This window comes from Lutjanus erythropterus, chromosome 17 (assembly GCF_056507025.1).
Source record: "Lutjanus erythropterus isolate fLutEry1 chromosome 17, fLutEry1.hap2, whole genome shotgun sequence".
Lineage (NCBI taxonomy): Eukaryota > Metazoa > Chordata > Actinopteri > Lutjaniformes > Lutjanidae > Lutjanus > Lutjanus erythropterus.
In genome coordinates, this window is record NC_139333.1 from 20276390 (window position 1) to 20297232 (window position 20843).

The window sequence follows — 20843 nt, forward strand, 5'->3', positions numbered from 1 at the left end:
GTCCTACTTTTAACACAATTCTGATTTCTTTTTTAACAGTTTTTTTTTTTACACATCAGGATGAAATAAACTAATCTAAAATAACTATAGGAGACAAAAAGAATAAATAATAAACAAACTGAATCCATCATAAAAATATCTAATCACGAATCTTAATTGATAATAGGGAATAACATTACGTTGTAACTGTTAATTTCTTTTTTTTTTTTAACTTCATGGACAGTCTTACTGAACAGAGGAAATGGGATGATTCTGTTGTGTGTACTTGACGATTTTCACCACAAGGTGTCGCCGGTGTCTTGTGTTGAAATAAAAAGGCTCCTGCAGATTCAATCCCAGGTCTGTGCGTCTGGCACGAATCCATCTCAGGATTTAAGAGCTGCGCGCAGCACTTTTAAAATTAAGACGAACTTTCATTGATATATTTTTGGTTTCTTGGCTACGTTTTATTGAAGTGAGTAGTTTTCATTCAGAAAGTGGGAAATACTCCTCCCTCGTGTGTGTGTGTGTGTGTGTGTGTGTGTGTGTGTGTGTGTGTGTGTGTGTGTGTGTGTGGTGACTGGAGCCTCGTGGCGCTGAAATCTCGTCAGCTCCTGCAGCAGCGGCGCTGGTTCTTGAGCTCGTGTCTAATACAGTGTTTGTGGAAATTTTTAATTTAAAAAGCTATTGCAATCTGAACGCTTTTTCACTGACTTGAATATTTTAGCTTAAACATCTTGCCACTAAAATAAAAAAAAAACTACATTTATATTGTAACTCACTGGCTAAAGGTGAGTTTATGGTTGTTTAATTTATGTTTGTGGTGTTTAAACTCTGCCTTAGATTTATTCATAGGTTGAGAGTATGTATCCACCTTAGTTGTGTTTGTGCGCACGGATTCTTATGCATACTTTACCTTATGTTGTTTGTATGTTTATCTTAACCTGAGATTAATATTGTCTAGATTTTCTTTAGTAAAGATTTATTAATGCAGGTTTCTCAGCTGTGCGTGTGCGTATCGTCTATGAATGTATGTATGAACACTGGAGAATGTTTTCCTTAACACCAGAGTCAAGAGTCCCACACTGGACATTAAGAATAAGAAAGCCTTTTTTCTTGCAGGCTCTTGTAAAGGGCTGGTGATGTGGTGCTCACTGGCTCTTATTGGTTGAAGTGATTGCTGCCATGGTTGGAAATTAACATAAAAGAGGCGAGTGGTGAAGGGATCCACTTGGGGGCAAGCTGGTGATGCGTCATCGCTCTTGGTGAAAAGGGGGAGACAAAAAAGGGACTAAAATAGCGCCGAAGCTGCGGGTTAATGTGCACCAATGGCCACGAAGTCACTCGTGGTCTCAGAGCTGAGCGCAAAAGTGCCACAGGTGATAGGAGGAGGTATGGACTCAGAGACGAGGGAGCTGGAGCGTCCGAGGTGTTGCAAATAAGTAACTAAAAATCGCTCCAAACTAACTTTGCCATGTAAGATTAAAGCGGCCGAAAGAAGCCTCAGAAATCCTACGATTTCACCACGTCACTTCTCGGGAGATCATGAAACAGCATCGGATGTGGCTGAGGCGAGGACAAGTTAAGGAAGCTGAGGAAAGCCATCTTCACCGATGAGGCAACCAAGTTCCTCTTCGCCTCTCCCTTTACGCACAGGCGAGGTGAGGACGGAGAGCATCACATCAATGTAAAGAAAACACCAATGAGTCGTCCGAGGTGTTGAGAGACCGGCAGCAGACGGGAGAAGCACAACAACATTTTTTTAAATCGAAAATCACTTTTTTAAATTAAAAAGCACACCATGGATGAAGACGGAGGATCATCCGGGCTGGTCAAATCAGCCGCTGTAAAACTATCCGAGATGGGCGAGAGAACCAAACAGTTAGGAACCGCGATGAAGGACCCCCACCAGCAGAGACGGATCATATTAGTGATTGTTTGCGTGGCTCTGCTGCTGGACAATATGCTCTACATGGTAATCGTGCCAATTATCCCAGACTATCTCGCAGAGCTGGAGAGTGAGCAGTCAGAGCACGTCCACGTAGTGATGCACCCCAACACTTCTTCAGCCAACAGCACAAGCCAAGACAAGAGCAACAAGGACAATTTAGATGTGCAGATAGGAGTTCTTTTCGCATCCAAAGCCATCCTGCAGCTGTTAGTCAACCCGCTGTCGGGAACTTTCATAGATCGGGTCGGATATGACATCCCGCTTCTAATCGGACTGATTGTTATGTTCGTGTCCACCTGCATTTTTGCGGTTGGAGAGAACTATGCGACGCTCTTCGTGGCTAGAAGTTTGCAGGGTCTCGGCTCTGCGTTCGCGGACACATCTGGAATCGCGATGATAGCCGACAAGTACACGGAGGAGTCTGAGAGGAGCACGGCGCTGGGCATCGCGCTGGCCTTCATCTCTTTCGGGAGTCTGGTGGCGCCTCCTTTCGGGGGCGTCCTGTACGAGTTCGCGGGGAAGAAGGTCCCCTTCATCGTGCTCGCCTGCATCTGCCTGGCGGACGGCTTCCTGCTGCTCACAGTCATCAAACCCTTCTCCAACAGGACTAGAGAGAACATGCCAGTCGGCACCCCCATATACAAACTCATGATTGACCCCTACATAGCGGTGGTGGCCGGGGCGCTCACAGTGTGCAACATCCCGCTGGCGTTTCTCGAGCCCACCATCGCCAACTGGATGGAGACCACCATGCACTCCTCTCAGTGGGAGATGGGGCTCACCTGGCTGCCAGCCTTCTTCCCTCACGTCCTCGGTGTGTACATAACGGTCAAATTAGCAGCCAAACATCCAAATCTGCAGTGGTTCTACGGAGCTGTAGGTATGGTGATCATAGGCGCCAGCTCCTGCACAGTCCCTGCATGCAAAACTTTTGGGGAGCTCATCGCTCCTCTGTGCGGCATCTGTTTCGGCATCGCGCTGGTCGACACCGCCCTGCTGCCCACACTCGCGTTTTTAGTTGATGTGCGTCATGTTTCAGTGTATGGTAGTGTTTATGCTATAGCAGATATTTCTTATTCTGTTGCTTATGCCATGGGTCCCATAGTAGCAGGTCAGATAGTGCACAGTCTCGGGTTTGTACAACTCAATCTGGGTATGGGCCTCGTCAATGTGCTTTACGCGCCAGCTCTGCTGCTGCTGCGCAACGTGTGCCAAATGAAACCGTCCTACTCCGAGAGAGATAACCTGTTAGAGGAAGCTCCGCAGGGGCTGTACGATACTATCAAGATGGAGGAGAGGAGAGCTAAAAAGAAGGGCTACAGTTCGGCAGGGAACTGTCTGTCAGTAGATGAAAACGGGTTCGATCCCTTCAAAGCACAGCGGTCCTTGTCAGAAGAGTCGTCCGGGCCGGAGTGCACTTAGACCGGCCACACTCTGACCGCCCCCCCGCCCCGAAACATTCCCCTGGAGAGCTCGTCAGATGAGGCAGGAAGGTTAGAGTCCAGTAATTTAAACTTTTATGTAAGTACCGATGTGCAATATAATCACCCAATCACCAAAATCATGATTGTGTGACGCGTTTTTCCAAAGTTTATCTTTGTAATTTTCTTTTTTTGATTGTGGTTTCATTGTGTCGAACAAAGTCTCTGTAGCGTTTGTCATGGACGTGTAACTGTGAGAGATCTATCAGCTACTGTTGAATTTGTGTGTATCACTGAGTATTGTAAAAAGATATAAATAGATTCATGTGCGTACAAGATTATATGGGACCAACTATAATAATAAGCAGCACATTTCCCCCCTTAACACAAAAATAGCCTATATTTTTAGTCTCTGAGGAAACTTTTTTTACTTGCACATCAAAGGCCTGATTTCTGTTTTTGTTGTTGAAAAAAAAAATCGTGGATTTAAATTTTGTAACAAGTGGGCCTGTAATTTATTTTTGTTTCAAATGTTTTTTGGTTGTTTGAAATTAAATGTATCATAATAAATAAATGGATTTTTGTACATATGTGAATATATGCACAATGTAAATTGTTAAAACATACATGGACCTCTACAAAGTGTGTGTGTTTGTGAGCGTGCGCGGGCGTGTATGTATGAAACATTTTGTCAAGACGTAGCCAATGAAGTCTCCTTAAAATGAAAACAAATATGTATTCATTTATCAATATGTCGTTTTAATAAATCTCTGTTTGGATCCGTGTGATCGGTGGTGATTTCATTCTTATTTCAAGAGTTAAACGAATAAAAACAAAAGAAATATGGGACTTGTTCCGTTGGAAATATAATTAATTTAGATATAATATTTAAAGAAAAGAGTGGAAAAAAGACAAGTCTAATTTTATTATGCATGAAAGGTGAAAAAATATGAAGTATCCTGAAATTAATGAGAAAATAATGAATAAAGTTTAATTCGGACGTTTGATTCCCACATGTTGCAGCTTTCGCGACGCACAGACCAAAAAGGACAGAGGCAGCGCACATTAGCCACAATATGAGAACAAAAAATATATAACAGTGATGTAAACTAACAGATCTAAGTGCAGAAAGGTCTAGAAAATCAGGCGACAGCCGCAAAACTGATTATTTCTATCTAAAGTCAGGCTGACAAACTCTGCAGAAAACACAAGACTTAAATGTGAGCAGTAAACGCACCATGACTCTCTACGTGTCTACCGGTGAATGACACACCAAACCCCGACTCTCACTCCTCTTTTTATATATTAAAATTATCGGATGTGGGCAGAGGAGGGGGGTGAAGCAAGCTGTTAGATAATATGTTCCACGAATAGATTTCGATGGGAGGAGTTTCTTGCCTCAAGGGGGTAGGTAGACGCAAACACCTTCAGCATCTTTTCCACGGCGCGCTTTAATGTGGAGTCACAGCCGTATGGCGAGGCGAGGGGACGGGGGAGCAGTCCAGCACCGCCTGCACGGAGCAGCTTTACTCTAAAATGGGATTTCACTGCGTTGACGTGGGAGGCGATGTGAACTTCCACGCACTTCTCTGACCTCTTGAGTGGCGCGCTGATCAGGTAAGGTGACTTTCTTTTCTCTTTCAAATAATAAAAACGGGGATTTCGTGTTTATTAAGAACTCACTCTCCACTTGTGTGAGCTTCCTGGCGACTTAAAAGTTCTGAAGACTACTGAAAAGTTTCCTAGTCATTAATATTTTCATTTGTTTTCAATCAGACCAATGATGTTACAGGATTATCTACAATTCTCTCTATATTTTTTGTTGAAGATGTTGGTGCTATTTTACCTTTAAAGAGTGACACTAAACTGGGAATAAGTTGTCTCATTTGTTCACTTCTGTTAGGAAAAATTAAGCTTTTAAGGCTGAAATAGAGATAAAAGGAGTTTTCAAGATGCATTTCCCTTTGCAGCGGTGAGCAATGAGGCGCAGCTGGAATTCAAGGACGTGCAGCAAATTGCATTAGGCTGCAAAATGATGACGGATGGAAGCTGTTGGTTCACTTTCAGACAGCACGACATAGCTCCATTCCTCGACAGGCCTTATTTTATCATTACTGATTTTTTTCCCCCTCTTCTTTACTTTTCTGCTGTCTTTCTCAAATGTCTTCACATGCTCGGTGCAGGGAGGACTGAACTCAAAGGAGTCTCTACAGGCTTTCCTCAGTATTTTGCCTTGACTGGTCTGGAATGCAAAGATGCCAATCCTGGAGAAAGAGACGGCCAGAGACCGAGACAGCCAAGTATGAAAACTTCTTTCTTTATGTCACTCGTATCTTCACTTTTTAGAAGGTTTTAATACAGGTTGCAGTCGCTGTCTGTGGTTCTGAAGTTGGCAAAGTGAATTCCAGCACCACGGACAGCGACAGACAGCTTCACTGACGCTGACTGACCGCTAGGGGCGAAAATGACGAGAGGCCTTTCATCTTTTAGAGGTGTAAAACTTCATTAATTGAAATGTAACTAAGTGTAATTACTCAGGTACATGAGTAAAACTTGAGATACTTGTACTTCACTTGAGTATTTACATTTTACACAACTTTATACCTTTACATAACTTTAAACCTTAAAGCAACCGATGATTTTACTGGAAAAACAATGCAGACTCATGTAAAAATAAATCCTCTCAATCTTCACCTACACCCCACCAGATGATGGTGCGTCTGCAGAGACCCCACCCTGCAGCCGTGCATTTCTTTTTTCTCATTGACTTGCTCTCCTAAGGACGCTTTACCAACTCCAAACATCAGCATTTTACATTTTACGAATGAGACAAAAACGATCAACAATCAAAGAAATAATCAACTGTCCTTCTGGTGCATTTAGGGACAGCTTTAACAATTTCCCTCTTCCTCTACCTTTAAGTATTCCTGGGATAAGACCAGACAAACCTTGTAGAAAAGCTGAAAACAGGCTGTTTTTTCTCAAATAATGAAAACTTTTTGAAGATATATGGTTTTCACAGCAAACATAATCTTAAAGAATACGATGCATTGCTGTAGCTTAAACTCTGCAACAGTGTATAAAGTTGTTAAAATTTTGCTCCACTTTAAACATGTACAGCAGTAAAATCCATACATACAACATATATTAATCCAAAAATATCAAATATATTAGTAAAACACTGACAGGGACGGCAGTACTTTTACTTTTGTTAAGTATCCTTTGCAGCACTACTTTACAATTAGACAACCTTTTATGAATGGTTTATAATGAATCAATAAGCTGTTATAACACTTTAGATAAAGATGGCAACTGTGACCTGTTGCTTGCCAAACAGTAAGCCAATATTTATCTATATGATAAGTCTCGGATCTCATTGCTTACTTGGCTTACTTTGTCTTCTCCATCAGCAGCATTTATACTCTTACTAAACTTATACTATAGCCATCAGTATATCCTAGTAGCCAAAAAGTTTTATTTGGCATATCAAATTAACACATGAAATCACCACATTCATTCACTGAGGCTTTGGCAGTATTGTTTATATTGACGTTTTCATCATGTGGCATTTTACAGTTGACAGCAAAGCTCCCTTTTGCCAGTTAGAAATGGTAGTAAGTCAGTTTATTGTTAGTCAGTAACTGGATCTTGCAAAACAGTGAGCCCACATCAATGTCTGAAAACTGTGTTAGAACTTGTTTTTGAGTTGTTTATTAATTTATTAATATATAGTGTTTACAACCTAATCAGTAAGCTAATTATAAACCCCTTTTAAATCATTTATGAGAGTTGTCTTATTGTGAAGTGGTTCCCATCTTTCACCACTCAATGTTGACCCGGTGGTGCATTATATTTTAATGCAATGAGCATTTTATATAATTCTGCACAGTTCCCATTTCTAGGAATCTACAGCTTGACAACTTATTTTACAATTCCAATGTACTGGTCAATATTAACATGCTGGGTTACTACAGTAACAGTGCCATTATGCAAATGATCAAACATCAGACAGAAAAGATAATCAATTTGCATTTTCCATCCTTAAAAAAACAAGACTGTTTCCAAGCACAGAGGCTGTGGGACTTGAAAACACTCCAAGCATTTAATATGAATTATTAACTCAGGTTTTACTAATAAAGGCAGAAAAGAAAAGATGTGAGGGAATTACCCCTTTAACTAATGAACCCTCGGTGAAGCAGGGGAAAGACATAAAAATGCTGCACAGCTGCTGTGCTGTCATGATGAGTATTTATACCAATCTGTTGTTTTCATGACATCAGGTGTTGCCAAAGGTCCCCGTGCCGCCGCTGAAGCAAACCCTCGACACGTACCTGAAGTGTGTCCAACACCTGACGAAGGAGGAGCAGTTCAAGAAAACAAAGGCCATCGTGGAGAAGTTTGGAGCTCCGGGAGGCGTCGGAGAGGTTCTCCAAAAGAAGCTTTTAGAGAGGAGGGACAAGACCACCAACTGGGTAAACTCTCAGATCTACAAGATAATGAACATGAATGCTCTTTACTGCGGGTGCATGAACTGGGAAAAAGACAGAAAAAATAATAAATCAGTCTCAGTTTCCTCCTGTATTTTTTGGGTTTTATTAGTCCATAAATAAGAGAAGTTTATGGAAGCCAATTTCTATAGGTAAAACAAAATATCACCATTTTAAGTTATAATTAGGATATGAAAAAAAGGCAAACATTATGAGCTAAAAAGCCAGAATGATGAGATTAAGAGTCATAATTAAAATCACGAGATAAATCATCAAAATTACAGGCTAAAAAAATCAGAATTATAAGATTAAAAGTCAAAATTATGTGCTAAGAAGTCACAACTATGAGATGAAAGTCAAAATTATCTGATGAAAGGTCAGAATCATGAGATAAAAAGTCATAATTATAAGATAAAGTCATAATTCTGAGTTTCAAAAGGTCAATGATGACATAAAGAAATTCAAAATTATGAGATAAATCCTAATACTGAGATAAAAAAAAAAACTTGGAATTATTAAATAAAAGTCAAAATTCTGGGTAAAAAAAAGTTATAAGATAAAAAGTCATAATTATGAGCTAAAAAAATCAAAATTAATAGATAAAAAGTCATCTTGAATTCTCATAATTATGACTGTAGTGGCTGAATGTGTTTCTCCTTTGTGCCTTTTTAGAGTTCATCAAACATCCATTTGGAAAGTATCACAGTTATTGCAAAATGACTGACTAATGAATTCAGTCATTATACTTCTTGTATAATTCATTATCATTATAATCGCTGACCTTTCACAAAACTGTATTTTTACAAGCTTTGATCGTGGTTTTTTTGTAATAATAAGGTATTGAACTCTGCATCTTCTCTACTTAGTCTGAAAATAGAACTAAAAATTTCTTCAATCCAAAAACAACGTATAATATGTTCATAAAGGAGTTGAAAAAAGTGATTCACCTGCTGATATAGATTTATAGTAGCCTCTGCTCGTCCCTTGTTGCTTCAATCTCTGCTCCTACGTCTGGGTGATCGCTCAGTCCACAACTCATCCAGCTCAGTGAAATCTATCACACTCCCACTCTCTCCCACTCTCTTTTTCATCTGGCAGTGATACACTATAATGGTTTTTTACTCCATTGCACACAGGTCTCAACTCTGAAAGTAATAACTGGAGTCCAAAACGCTTAACGAACCAACATTTCTCAAAGGGTGTGCGTCCCTGTCTTTTCATTTAGGTCTATGACTACTGGCTGGAGGACATGTACTTGAACAACAGGTTGGCCCTGCCCGTCAACTCCAGTCCTGTCATGGTGTTTCCTAAGCAGACGTTCAGAGATCATAAAGATGCCCTCAGGTATGTGCTGGACTTCTGGCAGAGACTCTGGTGAAGGTATTCCTCTGACAGAAACCACTACTGCAAACTGTATGGGTCGATGAGAAGAGCAACTAAAGAGAAAATCTTATCATCTTAAACTTATCAAGAACTTATCAAGAACAATATTTAGATTTTCTCACAATTAAGGTGAACAGCAGAATATATTTCAGGCAGGTAAAAGTTAAATCACACAATCAAAGTGAAAAGACATAAATGAATGATCATACAGGGGGAAAAAACATTTCTCGTGTGATGACACAATCCACTGAATACAACACTTATTTTTAATCAAGTCATCTCATGATCAGTTTCTTGATTAGCAGATTTGTCCAAAAAATGTCAGTAAATCACAGAATCCATCCAATGTGATCTCTTCCAAAGATATTGATTTTACTTTCACATAATGCACAGAAAAGGCATAAAACAATTGAGGAAGCTGAAAATTTTAAGATGTTTTACTTTTTAATTGACTATCAAAACAGTTGCAGATTAAGTTTTTGGGCGACTGATTCAGTGGTTCCCAAACTGTGAGCCTTGGCATGTTGTGACAACAATATTGCAATATACAGCTGTACAAAAAGAATGTTGAATGCATTTTTAATTTGTAGCATGTATCAGTACTTTGTGTGCACTCATTTTCCAATACAGAGGAACATTTTTACCCTAAATAATTCCTTTAAAAACCATCCTCTGTGCAGTGAGATAGTGTGAATTACGAGTGTCTCTCCCTCTTTTCAGTTGCATCACCTCATTTTAAGTTTCTCACCAGTCTGATTTAAATGGGTGCATTGCTGCTTTTGAAATGAATCTTGATTATTTTAAGTAGTATTTCATGAGAAAATTAAAATAAAAATGAGCGATAGGAGCGATAGCATGTGTTCTAGAGGATATTTTGCATGGATATGAATTCAGGTGTGCCTCAGGATTCTGTCTTGAGCTGCAGGTTGCTGCGATTGTTTCAGCTCAGTTGGAAACCTCTGTTACCCTGTTCCTGGATTTAAACCCAACAAAGCTGAATGGATATGACACAGTCGTTTTTGTAAATCTAGGAAACCCCAGACTTAAATAGAAGTACATAAATGCAACAAGTTCCACAAAAAAGTAAATCACAGTTCATCAGTACATCATATAGTGACTCAGAGAAGGCACTGAACATCATAGATTATTGTTTGCACTCTGCTTGAAAGTATCTGAGAGTGTGTGAAGTTTTCTTAAAAACTAAGTAAACATACACTTAATGCAAAAGTTTAATTATCCGACCACAATAAAAGGCCATCACTAACAGTATACAGTATATCACTGCATCCTGCAGCCACTGACAGGTTTTATGTTCTTCTCAGCAGGCACAAACTCAGATTGGGATCTGAATTACAGACATGGAGAAAAAAAAAATCACTGGCATCATCTCTTAGCTAAATCCCCGCTTGTTATTAAATGAGCCATGCTCCACCAGACATTACAGCAGTCCATCCAGCTCTGTAACTCAACATTAGCTTTTGTCAGCTCGTGCCGCACTAACTGAATATTTCCAGAGCAGCCCCGAGCTGGTAATCTACTGACACAGACACTCATTAGATTGGGAGTGACAGGACCAAGCTCTCCGCAGAGACTGCTAGTCAGGCCTCATTTAGGGGTGTGGTGCGCTGCGGCCGCCTCCTTTGTATTGATCTGGCTTTGAACGTAATAACACCGAGACAAACGACACACAACATGAGACCTGACAGGGCTCTGTGTTTTCCCTGTTTGGCCACACCGCCCACTCACACATACAGACTGTCTCTCACTAACACAGATAAACACACACAGCTCGCCCCCTGTATCCTAGTAATTTACCATAATGTGATTACTGTGAGTCCTCTGAGAGATGAGAGTACATCTAATTATACTCTCTGTTCTGCACTCTGTCTCTGTTTTAATTTCAAACTTCTCACTCTTTTAAGATTTGCTGCTCGTCTCATCAGAGGAGTGTTGGACTACAAGGCTCTCACTGACTCGTAAGTTTAACCTGTAATGGATTACCTGTCGTCCTTTTTGTCCACCTCTGTAAAGTCTGTGAAAATAAAATGAAGTGTAAGTGCGAGAGTCCTCTGATGCAAAAGTATCAGTTTTATGTACATTATTTCTTGTTTAAATTTTGATTTTCATTCAGTTTAGTTTAAGCTTCCAAAGTGGGTTTGCTCATTTCAGTTTAGTTTTACTTGTTTATATGTTAGTTTTAGTGTAGTTTTTATTAGTTTCTGTATCTGTTTGTGCTTTTTTATTATAATATGAAGATCATTTGACAGCTGTTCTTAATTAGACCCTTATGAGACCATTATTAGACTTTATTAAAGGGCAATTATGGACACATAAATTTCTTGTCTTTGTGCTGCATTCAACTGAATATAGATCAAAAGGTTTTTGCAAATCATTGCATTCTGTTTTTACTTACCTTTTACACAATGTCTCAACTTTTTTTGGAATTGGGGTTTGTACAGAAACAGAACTGTACTGTAAACTAAAGTGAAATCTGCTACCTCCCCTTATAAAAACGACATATGAACCAGAACTACCAAGAAAAGGCATATGTTGTATGTTTGTATCTTTTTGTATTATTTTCTGTTGTAATGTGTCTAATGTCTAATAAAGGTCCCAAAGTGTGGAACAATACACTTTAGTTTACAGTGCAGCTCTGTTGTTATGTGTCCCTAATAACTCTCTAAAAAAGTCTAATAAGGGTTCTAATACTGTCTAGAAAAGAAGATATTATTTCTTTAATACAAAATACAGCTTGTTACATCTTAATAATGGACTGTAAAATAAAGTGCCACCTTAGTATTATTATTTATTTTAGTTTTATTTAACTACAGTAACCTTGTTTTGATGTGTGTATTAATGCCTCTTTCAGGCGATCACTGCCAGTGGATTTTGCTCGAGGCCAGCTAGCTGGGACCCCTCTGTGCATGGAACAGTATTACCGCCTCTTCACCTCCTACCGTTACCCAGGGCTGAAGACAGACACGCTGAAGGTCCAGATGAACGCAGCCTCCTCGGCGCCAGAGCACATCATTGTGGCGTGCAAGAACCAGGTCAGGATGCCGGCCTCTGACTGAGGAGGCTTTTCACACTCTGTTACACATCTGACTCGAGACGCTGTCCTGCCAATTTGAGAGAAAATATAAGCACATATAAAGACGTTTTGATAGCTTATTTACTTAATCAATAGATGCTGAAATGTGAGAGTTAGTCAGTGCATCACATAAGATATAAAACATGACTTCTTATGGTTCAAATGTCTTTCTCTTACCACCAGAGATGGTGGGTTTTCCACTGTACATGCAGCAATACTGGCCTCTAGTGCAGATAAACTATTCCTTCACATATAGTACAGGGCTTCTGTGAGCATCTAAACTCACTACAGTAGACATGTTCTGTCCAGATGACACCTTTCAATATAATATGTTACAGATAAAGGGACCTAAAAAAAAGTCAAAATCCCCCAAATAACTTAAATATGAGGTTTCTTTTCCAATAACATGCTGTGGAAATTTTAAAGACAATTTAGAATACAGTATAGAAAATACTTAATTACAAAAACGTCTTAAAGAAAGAGAAGAGATCAATGGTGTCCATTAAATAAATAAGGAGTTAATCAAAAAAACATTTGTTTATTTGTTAGGATCTCCATTAGCTATGCCCTAAAGCAAAGCTAGCTAGCTCCAATTATGTAATACAGTTTGCAAGAACATAGTGGAAGGTACAAAATAATACCACAAAGAAGTACAGCACAACATGTTAAACCAAACATATTAATACTACCCTTTGCCATCTTAGAGACCAGGTGTAGGCATGACAATATGACTTTCATTATTAGGAAATTATTTGACTAATTTATCTATAATTTACATTTCTAAATTGATAGGAGAGCAAGGCCTTATAGTATCAGTTTGAAAACACTGTGCCTTTTTTGAAATTGCTATCTAGTATAACGCTATCTAGAGAGAGTTTAAGTGTTTATTTGAATATCTAAAACACCAGACACTGTGGAATGGTCATGTTTGTATCTTATCTCTGAGCTGCAGCGAAAGCAGAGCAGCAGAAGCTGAGAGAGAGACAGAGACAAAACTCTCCCAGCATCCCTGTGAATTTTAAACGGGACGATTTTTGATTCATAAGAGGCTTTAATCAAATTAAGAGTATGATGGAAACTTAATGCTGTGCTACAGCTGATGAATCATGTCAGCAAAGTGTAAATTGTAAGAGGACATATGATTTATTAATATAGCTCTGCTCCAAACATAGCTGCTATTCTTAGTGACCAAATCAAACAAGACTATATACTATTTATTTATTCAAAGGAAGGCAGCAAGACAAGCTTTTAGATCATTAGAGACCATATATTTATTATTATTTATGGTTGTTTGCAAATGCAAAATCAGCATTTTGTGTGTTTCTCAATTGATGCATAATTAAAGCTGCAGTAGACAATATTATTTCAATATAATTTTTGGTTTAAATAGATAATTTTGAACATTGTATGTTGTATTGTATATATGTTGTATGATTGAGGCTTTAAATTTAGTTGTTTTTTGTTTGTTTTGTTTTCAAGCTCTACCCAGTCAGAATCAAACTAACAATCAGAGTTAGCTAGGTACATAACTGGCCAATCACAATGACTTGACAAGGGTCGTCCACATTCCGTGTGTTTTCATGTCTCTTACCTTTGAGTCGGGCAACAATAATACCACCCAAAAACCCGCCAGGGCTGAAAAGTTTTCTGTTCCCACTTTAAAAATTGAGTTTTAAATCCAGTGTTTTCAAACTTATCGGTCGTCTAGTTGAGTTTTGTGACTTTGTTTCTTTAAGACCACACCAGTCCGTTCCTGAAATCCCCTGTACTATAAGCCAGCCTGCATACAATCTGCAGTATGTGCCATTTCTCCAAAACCCTCTACAGAAATTCCCATAAATGCATTTAAAAAAACAAACCCTCCCACCAACATCTGCAGTTCCAGTCCTTCTTAAATTTATGTCTGAGATTGTGCCTTTAAATTACCACGGAAAAAGTCACAGAAGGAGCTTTCACCTGGAAATGGTTCTGGGAACTATCAATTGGTGGCTCATAAGGGCCCGTCCCTATGGAGATACAGGCCGTTAACCAAATTACTGTTGATTGAATCAGCCACTTTGAGAGCCTCCTTGAGTCACATGTTTAACTGATCGCAGGAGAGGAGCCATATTTTAGGCAGCAATTGGCTGTATTCAGTCCCTACCATTATTACTAGTGTCCTATTTATGTCAGATTTTTAAATACGCTGCCACAGTAACAATAAGCTCAGATATAACCGACTATTAGCAGCAAGTCTGTGATTGAGTAAAATTCACGCACTTTTCAAGCACTTTCAAGGGATCTGAAGCAAAAATCTCCAGATTCTCAAAGTCTTTATCATCACATCTAAATTGTTACAATAAATGCAACTGCAAATTCCTTTAAACCCACAGAAATCAATTTATATTCTCACTTTTTCTATTTTACCAGCTGTTCATATTAACTTTGATTGTATGTTTTGGTGATGATGATTATTTAAGGCTTGTTAAATTCCAGAGTACAGTAAGGGATCAACAGAGGACTTAGCTAGCTATGCTACAAAAAACGTGATGATGGGATTGTTCCATTTCAAATATTCAATAAGGATTTTGGTTTACATGAGTTTCTGTGTAGTTTCAGGGTCTACAGCCTGCAGCTCCAGAGTCACATACAGCTCTTTTGCCCCTCTTCAGTGCCCTCCTGTGGCTTTGGCAAAAAATTAGGAGGAAATAAATAACTGTTCTTTTTTTTTATCATTGTTGTAGGTTGTAAAAACATGTTGCCTATACATCAATTTTTTCAGAAAGTTGTAATATTTTATCAGCAAAAATGTGCATCATAGCTTATGTCTACGCCATGGTGCCTTTTCCTTTAAATAATAATAATAATAATAATAAAAACAACATATCATGAGAATCAACCATATTCAAATTTAAGCATACTCCTATCCTTGAAAACATAATGGTTAAATTTAAGCATTTTCAAGACGTTATACAAACCTTGTAGCAGTGAAGGACACACCTAAATACATGTATTCACTACTGAAGTTGCATTAGATGTTACAGTGGGAGAGTTAAGAAAGATATGATTTCTGTAATCTGTTTCTCTAGTTTTTCGTGTTGGATGTAGTCGCAAACAGCAAGCAGCTCAACGAGACAGAGATCTTATCCCAGCTGGAGAAAATCATGAAAATGGCAGAAAACGCTGAAGAGAGGCTCCCTCCTTTTGGTATCCTGACATCTGACGGGAGAACTGAATGGGCACAGGCCAGAGACGTACTGACAAAAGGTCTCTCTCATTTTTTAAAAAATCACTTTCAGATGTTTTAAACAACTGTGAACAATTTTCAGACAAATAAGCTATCTCATCTCCTTCCCTCCTGTATACAGATCAGACCAACAGGGACTCTCTGGCCCTGATCGAGAGCTGTCTGTGTTTGGTGTGTCTGGATGAGCCCTGTGGCCTGGAGCCTCGGGATACCACCAGAGCACTGATGATGCTGCACGGTGGCGGCCGAGAGAAGAACGGGGCAAACCGCTGGTATGACAAGTCAATGCAGGTACGTTCAAGGCACTTCAAATGGTCTGTACAGGTAGAGTTTGGGCTGCCTGCTAATCCACCACCTCTCAGTTTGTTGTAGGAATGGACGGGGTGTGTGGAGTCGTGTGCGAACATTCGCCATTCGAGGGGATAGTTCTGGTGCAGTGCTCTGAATTTGTGATGAAGTACATGTAAGTCAGTCACTGAATATTGTTCTCTTAATGGATACTGCTGAGGCAAACAGTGAGGGAAGTGCTGCTGTTGTCTTGAACAGAAGAGGGAGTCCGTCCAAGATGGTGGGGGCGTCCAGCGTCAGAGAGCTTCCCCCTCCAAGAAAGCTGCTCTGGAAATGTAACCCACACATCCAGGGACTCTTAGCAGCATCTGGAGACAGATTGCAGAGGCAAGAACAACACAAACAAACTACCATGACTACATTTAAGTCTGTCTACAGATATCCAGTCTCATGTCCTCTGTTCTCTCTCCTTCAGGCTGGTGAACAATCTCGACATGGATGTTTTCAAGTTCAAAGATTACGGGAAAGAATTCATTAAAAAACAGAAGATGAGTCCAGATGCATTCATACAAGTTGCCTTACAGCTTGCATTTTACAAGTAAAGAACAGTCATTAACTACTTTATGAAATATCTCATCTCGTAAAGAGATAATTCATGTTCAGTTGGGTTGTATGAGGTACTATCCATAATCAGTGTATTACTTATCACTCAATCTGTACTGAGTAGAAAGCTAAGCAATGTACTGCAATGGACAAGGTCAGCAGCAAAAAGTACTTTAGAAAAATCAGTATCAATTTAAGTGTCTACTATATTTAGAATATTTTAACCACTTAACCTTGCCGTCATAAGCCAAATATCACTCTCTCCAAACCAACCAGACTTCTTTGGCAAAAGGAGAACATGGGAGTTGTTGGTCTACCGCTGCCTCGATGGGTTAGTTTGTTTGTGTTATTAGGCGACTTTGGTCTTTTAAAAGTTCAGTTCAGATTCACTGCAGTCACACAATAACACAAACAAACAAACAGACCGAAGCAGTGGAAGGTCAGCAACTGTCATGATGTAGGAGGAAAAATTACTGATTTTGTCAGTGGAGTTTGGTTGAGCAAGAGAGCTGCATTTGCCTTGTAAAACATTGGTTTCCCACTGGAAGAGGCTTTCTGACTGCAAAGTAAAGCAGAGAAAATAATCTAAATATAGGGCACACTTTTTTTAGGTGGGTATTATTTATTTTAAGAGACTAAAATATGTTTTGCTGCTGACCCTGTCCACAGCGGTGCATGGCTTAGCTTCCTACACTGGTACTCCTGCTGCTTCTCCAAACATCTACTGTAAATAAAACTGACTTTGGCTTAGTACCTGATACAACCCCCTTTCAAAATAATCAGAACTACCCTTTTAATATGCCCTTTTGCCGATATTGCCACGATCATGTCTGTCATGAACTCAGATGCAGTAAAAGGCTCGTGTCCACTTACGAGAGTGCGTCTATCCGACGTTTCCAACAAGGTCGGGTTGATAACATTCGCTCTGCAACCCTCGAGGCCCTGGCCTTTGTGCAGTCCATGACAGATGAGAGGGCCACTTTCACCGTGAGTCATTTTTCTCACTTTGATCCTCAATTACTGAGTAACTCCCACATTACTGTTCATCACACCTGCTTAAATGAAACAGGTGCGAGCAGCAGTCTCGGCACGCCAAACCCAGTCTGCCCATTCAAACAGATGATCTCCCTGCAGATTTAATGGGTCTATGAAAAAAATATTTACTGGTTGTCCTGCTCTCTTTTCATACAATATTAAAAATGCCCTGTGTTTACTTCTTTCTCTAAATTATTTTTCTTCATTTTCAACAGGATTCAGAAAAAATTAAGCGACTGAGGGATGCTATTAATGCCCAAACAAATTATACAGTTGCAGTAAGTATTTGCTTTTATGCGACAGAAAGAATTTGTAAATTTAACAACAGAACATGATATGAAAATGTTGTTCCATTCAAAATGTATCTTTTGAGAATCAAACACAAATTCCATGGAGATGTAAAAAAAAAATAGTTTTCACATTTTGGGAAAGGCAGTTACTCACTCTCACCACTGAGAGTTGGATGGAGAGATTGAAACCACTCTCATGCCTGCACAGTGTGTCATGAAGCTCCGGCCATGACATAGTTAGCTTAGCTTAGCACAAAGACTTGAAACAGAGGGAAATAGCTAGCCCACCAGCACATCCAAAGTTCACTAACACATTATATCTTGTTTTTTAAATAAATGAAGTAAAATGAAGGGTACAAACACCCATTTGTGTTTTTTTTGTTCTACTTCTTGGCCAGATGTAGTGACCTGTTGGAGTCTTACTCTCGCCATGAAGTTGCCAGGCAACCAGAGGAGACTTCAGGAAGTCACTACTCCTAGCTAAGAAATAGTCTGGTAGATTCATCTGTAGATTAAACAAATATGATAAAATGGATTCATAAATGAGATTTGGAGGTCCTGTCTGCTGTTTTTTGTGTTGTTTTTTTTTTATTTTTGGACAGCGAAGATTCCAGTCTTCATGCTAAGCTAAGCTAACTGGCTGAAGCTTCATATCTAACATGTAGATATGAGAATGGTATCAATTCTCGGCAAGAAAGCAAATAAATGTATTTCCCAAACTAGTTGTATGCAGTTTGATCTCAATCATTTCTGTGCTCATATTAAAAATATTTAATAATAAAAAAAATGTTTTGCAGGCTATTACAGGAATGGCAATAGACAATCATCTCCTCGGGCTTCTGAGGATCTCCAAGGAGCTCAACATGGAGAAGCCAGAGATCTTCTGTGATGAGACATATTTGGCCAGTAACCGGTTCATCCTTTCCACAAGTCAGGTAACGAGATCTATTCTAAAATATAACAGCTTCTTATTCGAGATTATTGCTTTTAAGTCAGTACAGCATATTTACACATATTGTCCCTCCCCAAAACCCTGAGTTAACAGGTTCCACATTAGTCTTGCCTCAGGATGAGGTGCTTTAAAGAGCGATTCTTCCACAGAACCAGAAAGAGAAATATGATATGGTTTTAGGAGTTATCATTTAATGACGATAGAGAATACTGCTGAGAAAACACTGGTGCCGATAATATAATATTTTGCTGCTTTGTATAATCCATCCTGACTCCCTCCTCTTGTGTGCAGAGTTACAGTAAAAACACTGTCAGTCGCTGCAACAGGAATAGATATAAAATATATACAAATTGAGATTCCTATTTGAGTCTGATTAAGCTGTAAAAGGAGATATAGTTTTCATTACCTAACCTGCCTGCCACCTGAAATCAAGCCTGCTAATGTTGTGTTTTCTGCAGATTTAACAGTAATTTAACACATAATTCAAGGTAAGAAAAACAGCCCTGGAGGAAGAACAAACAGCTGAGAGAGAGAGAGAGGCACCTCAGAGTCCTCAACAGGAACTGAGACTGCAAAAGTGCATTTGCAACACAACAAAACTTTATAAAATGCACAAGACTAATTAAAAATGTTCAGTTTAGGCTGGTGTTTGGGATCCTCACTGAGGGCTCTGTGTTTCCTGCAGCAGCCACATTAATTGGAGACCCTGCCAGACTCCACTACTGCCCTTGCCATTGAGTTTATTCAACTAGACCATCTCTGGGTGTAGCTTTCCTGACAGCATTTGAGCCCCACACTTAAAGTATTTTATTTTAGTAATAAAAATTGCCTATGGCAGCCACACACCTAACTATACACACACACACACTGACTACACTAAAGTAAACATTCACAGAACCTGACAGCTGCATTGTTATTCAGCTTACTGGGACGTGATTACAGACGTGCATGACTGTGGTCCAAAATCCAAAATACATGTTTCAGGAACTGCTTTGTTTCTGCCATACCATTCAAATGTATTTTTGGCCGTTCAGTCTATGCCATGTTCATAATAACTTTGCCACTTTAAACATTTTGCGTCTGCTGGCACACATTTCACATTTATAAAAGACGCAGCATCTATGAAAATGTAAATTTTTTTTTTCCAGTGGTTCACTAAGGCCTGGAGATGTTCTTGCTTTTAACTACGTGTTCTCATATGGATCGTCTGTGGCTCACATATCCTGCGTTCTCTAGGAGCGATGGTTTTGTATGTTGTCGTTTAAAAAGCAGCTATATCTCAAGCCTAAGCATCTACGATGTTTGGAAATGTGCCGAAGTGTTAACATCACTTAGGGTGAAAGCAGTGTTTGGTCGCTGCATGTGGTGGGATGTGGACTTTTACTGAGCATTTTTCTCCATTTTTGTCTAGATGAACTAGTCTGTCCTCTTATCTCCAGGTCCCCACCACGGTGGAAATGTTCTGTTGCTATGGCCCAGTGGTGCCCAACGGCTACGGCGCCTGTTACAACCCGCAGTCAGACCACATCATCTTCTGCGTGTCTAGTTTCTGGGAGAACACAGAGACGAGCTCTGCCGTTTTCGTCAAAGCCCTGAACGAGGGCCTGCTGGAAATCAGGGACCTGTGCAATAGAGGCGGCGCCGCGGCTGCTACCAAACCGACTGATAGCAGCCAGGGAGCCGCCGGCCAGCCTCATAAATCAGGGAAGTAAGCCATACTGTGGGAGCACACCCACTCAGCTGCTCCGCTATTAGACTTAGAGTTTAGCTTTAGACACAGTAGTTGAGAGGCCTTCGTGTGTCTTTGTTGTCTGTGCAATATAGTGTTCCTTCAACAACAAAATGCAAAGCCTTAAAATTCAAATATAGTATGTAAATATTTAAAAAAAAATTATGAATGAAAAGTAGAAAACTTTTTTTTGTGTGTGTAGAATGTAGAGTGATTTCGGGTCCAGCTAGGACCCCACTTGACTCGGTAGACTGAGACTGAACTGGTCTGCTGCCTTTAGGAAACTGAAGCCATGCCCGCTTTGTAGCACTGACGTGAGTGATCCTAGTGTGTATTTTACACACATAGAGCAGTAATGTAACATAATGACAGGATTCTGTAAAAAAAACAAAAAAAAAAACATAAAAA

General features: G+C 39.6%; 2 protein-coding genes across 2 annotated transcripts; both read left to right on the forward strand.

Annotated features, from left to right (window-relative positions):
* Nucleotides 1-1095: 1095 nt before the first annotated feature.
* slc18a3b (solute carrier family 18 member 3b) lies at nt 1096-4139 on the forward strand. Its single transcript, XM_084741657.1, has one exon. It carries the CDS (start codon nt 1781-1783, stop codon nt 3350-3352), a length of 1572 nt encoding a protein of 523 aa, XP_084597783.1. The 5' UTR covers nt 1096-1780; the 3' UTR covers nt 3353-4139.
* A 633-nt stretch (nt 4140-4772) lies between these two features.
* Nucleotides 4773-20843, forward strand: chatb (choline O-acetyltransferase b). The gene is made up of 15 exons (XM_084741264.1): nt 4773-4968; nt 5535-5651; nt 7632-7823; nt 9064-9182; nt 11144-11197; nt 12091-12271; nt 15381-15558; nt 15660-15829; nt 15901-16001; nt 16085-16213; nt 16302-16424; nt 17275-17416; nt 17680-17742; nt 18552-18689; nt 20146-20843. Exons 2-15 carry the CDS (start codon nt 5607-5609, stop codon nt 20416-20418), a joined length of 1908 nt encoding a protein of 635 aa, XP_084597390.1. The 5' UTR covers nt 4773-4968; nt 5535-5606; the 3' UTR covers nt 20419-20843.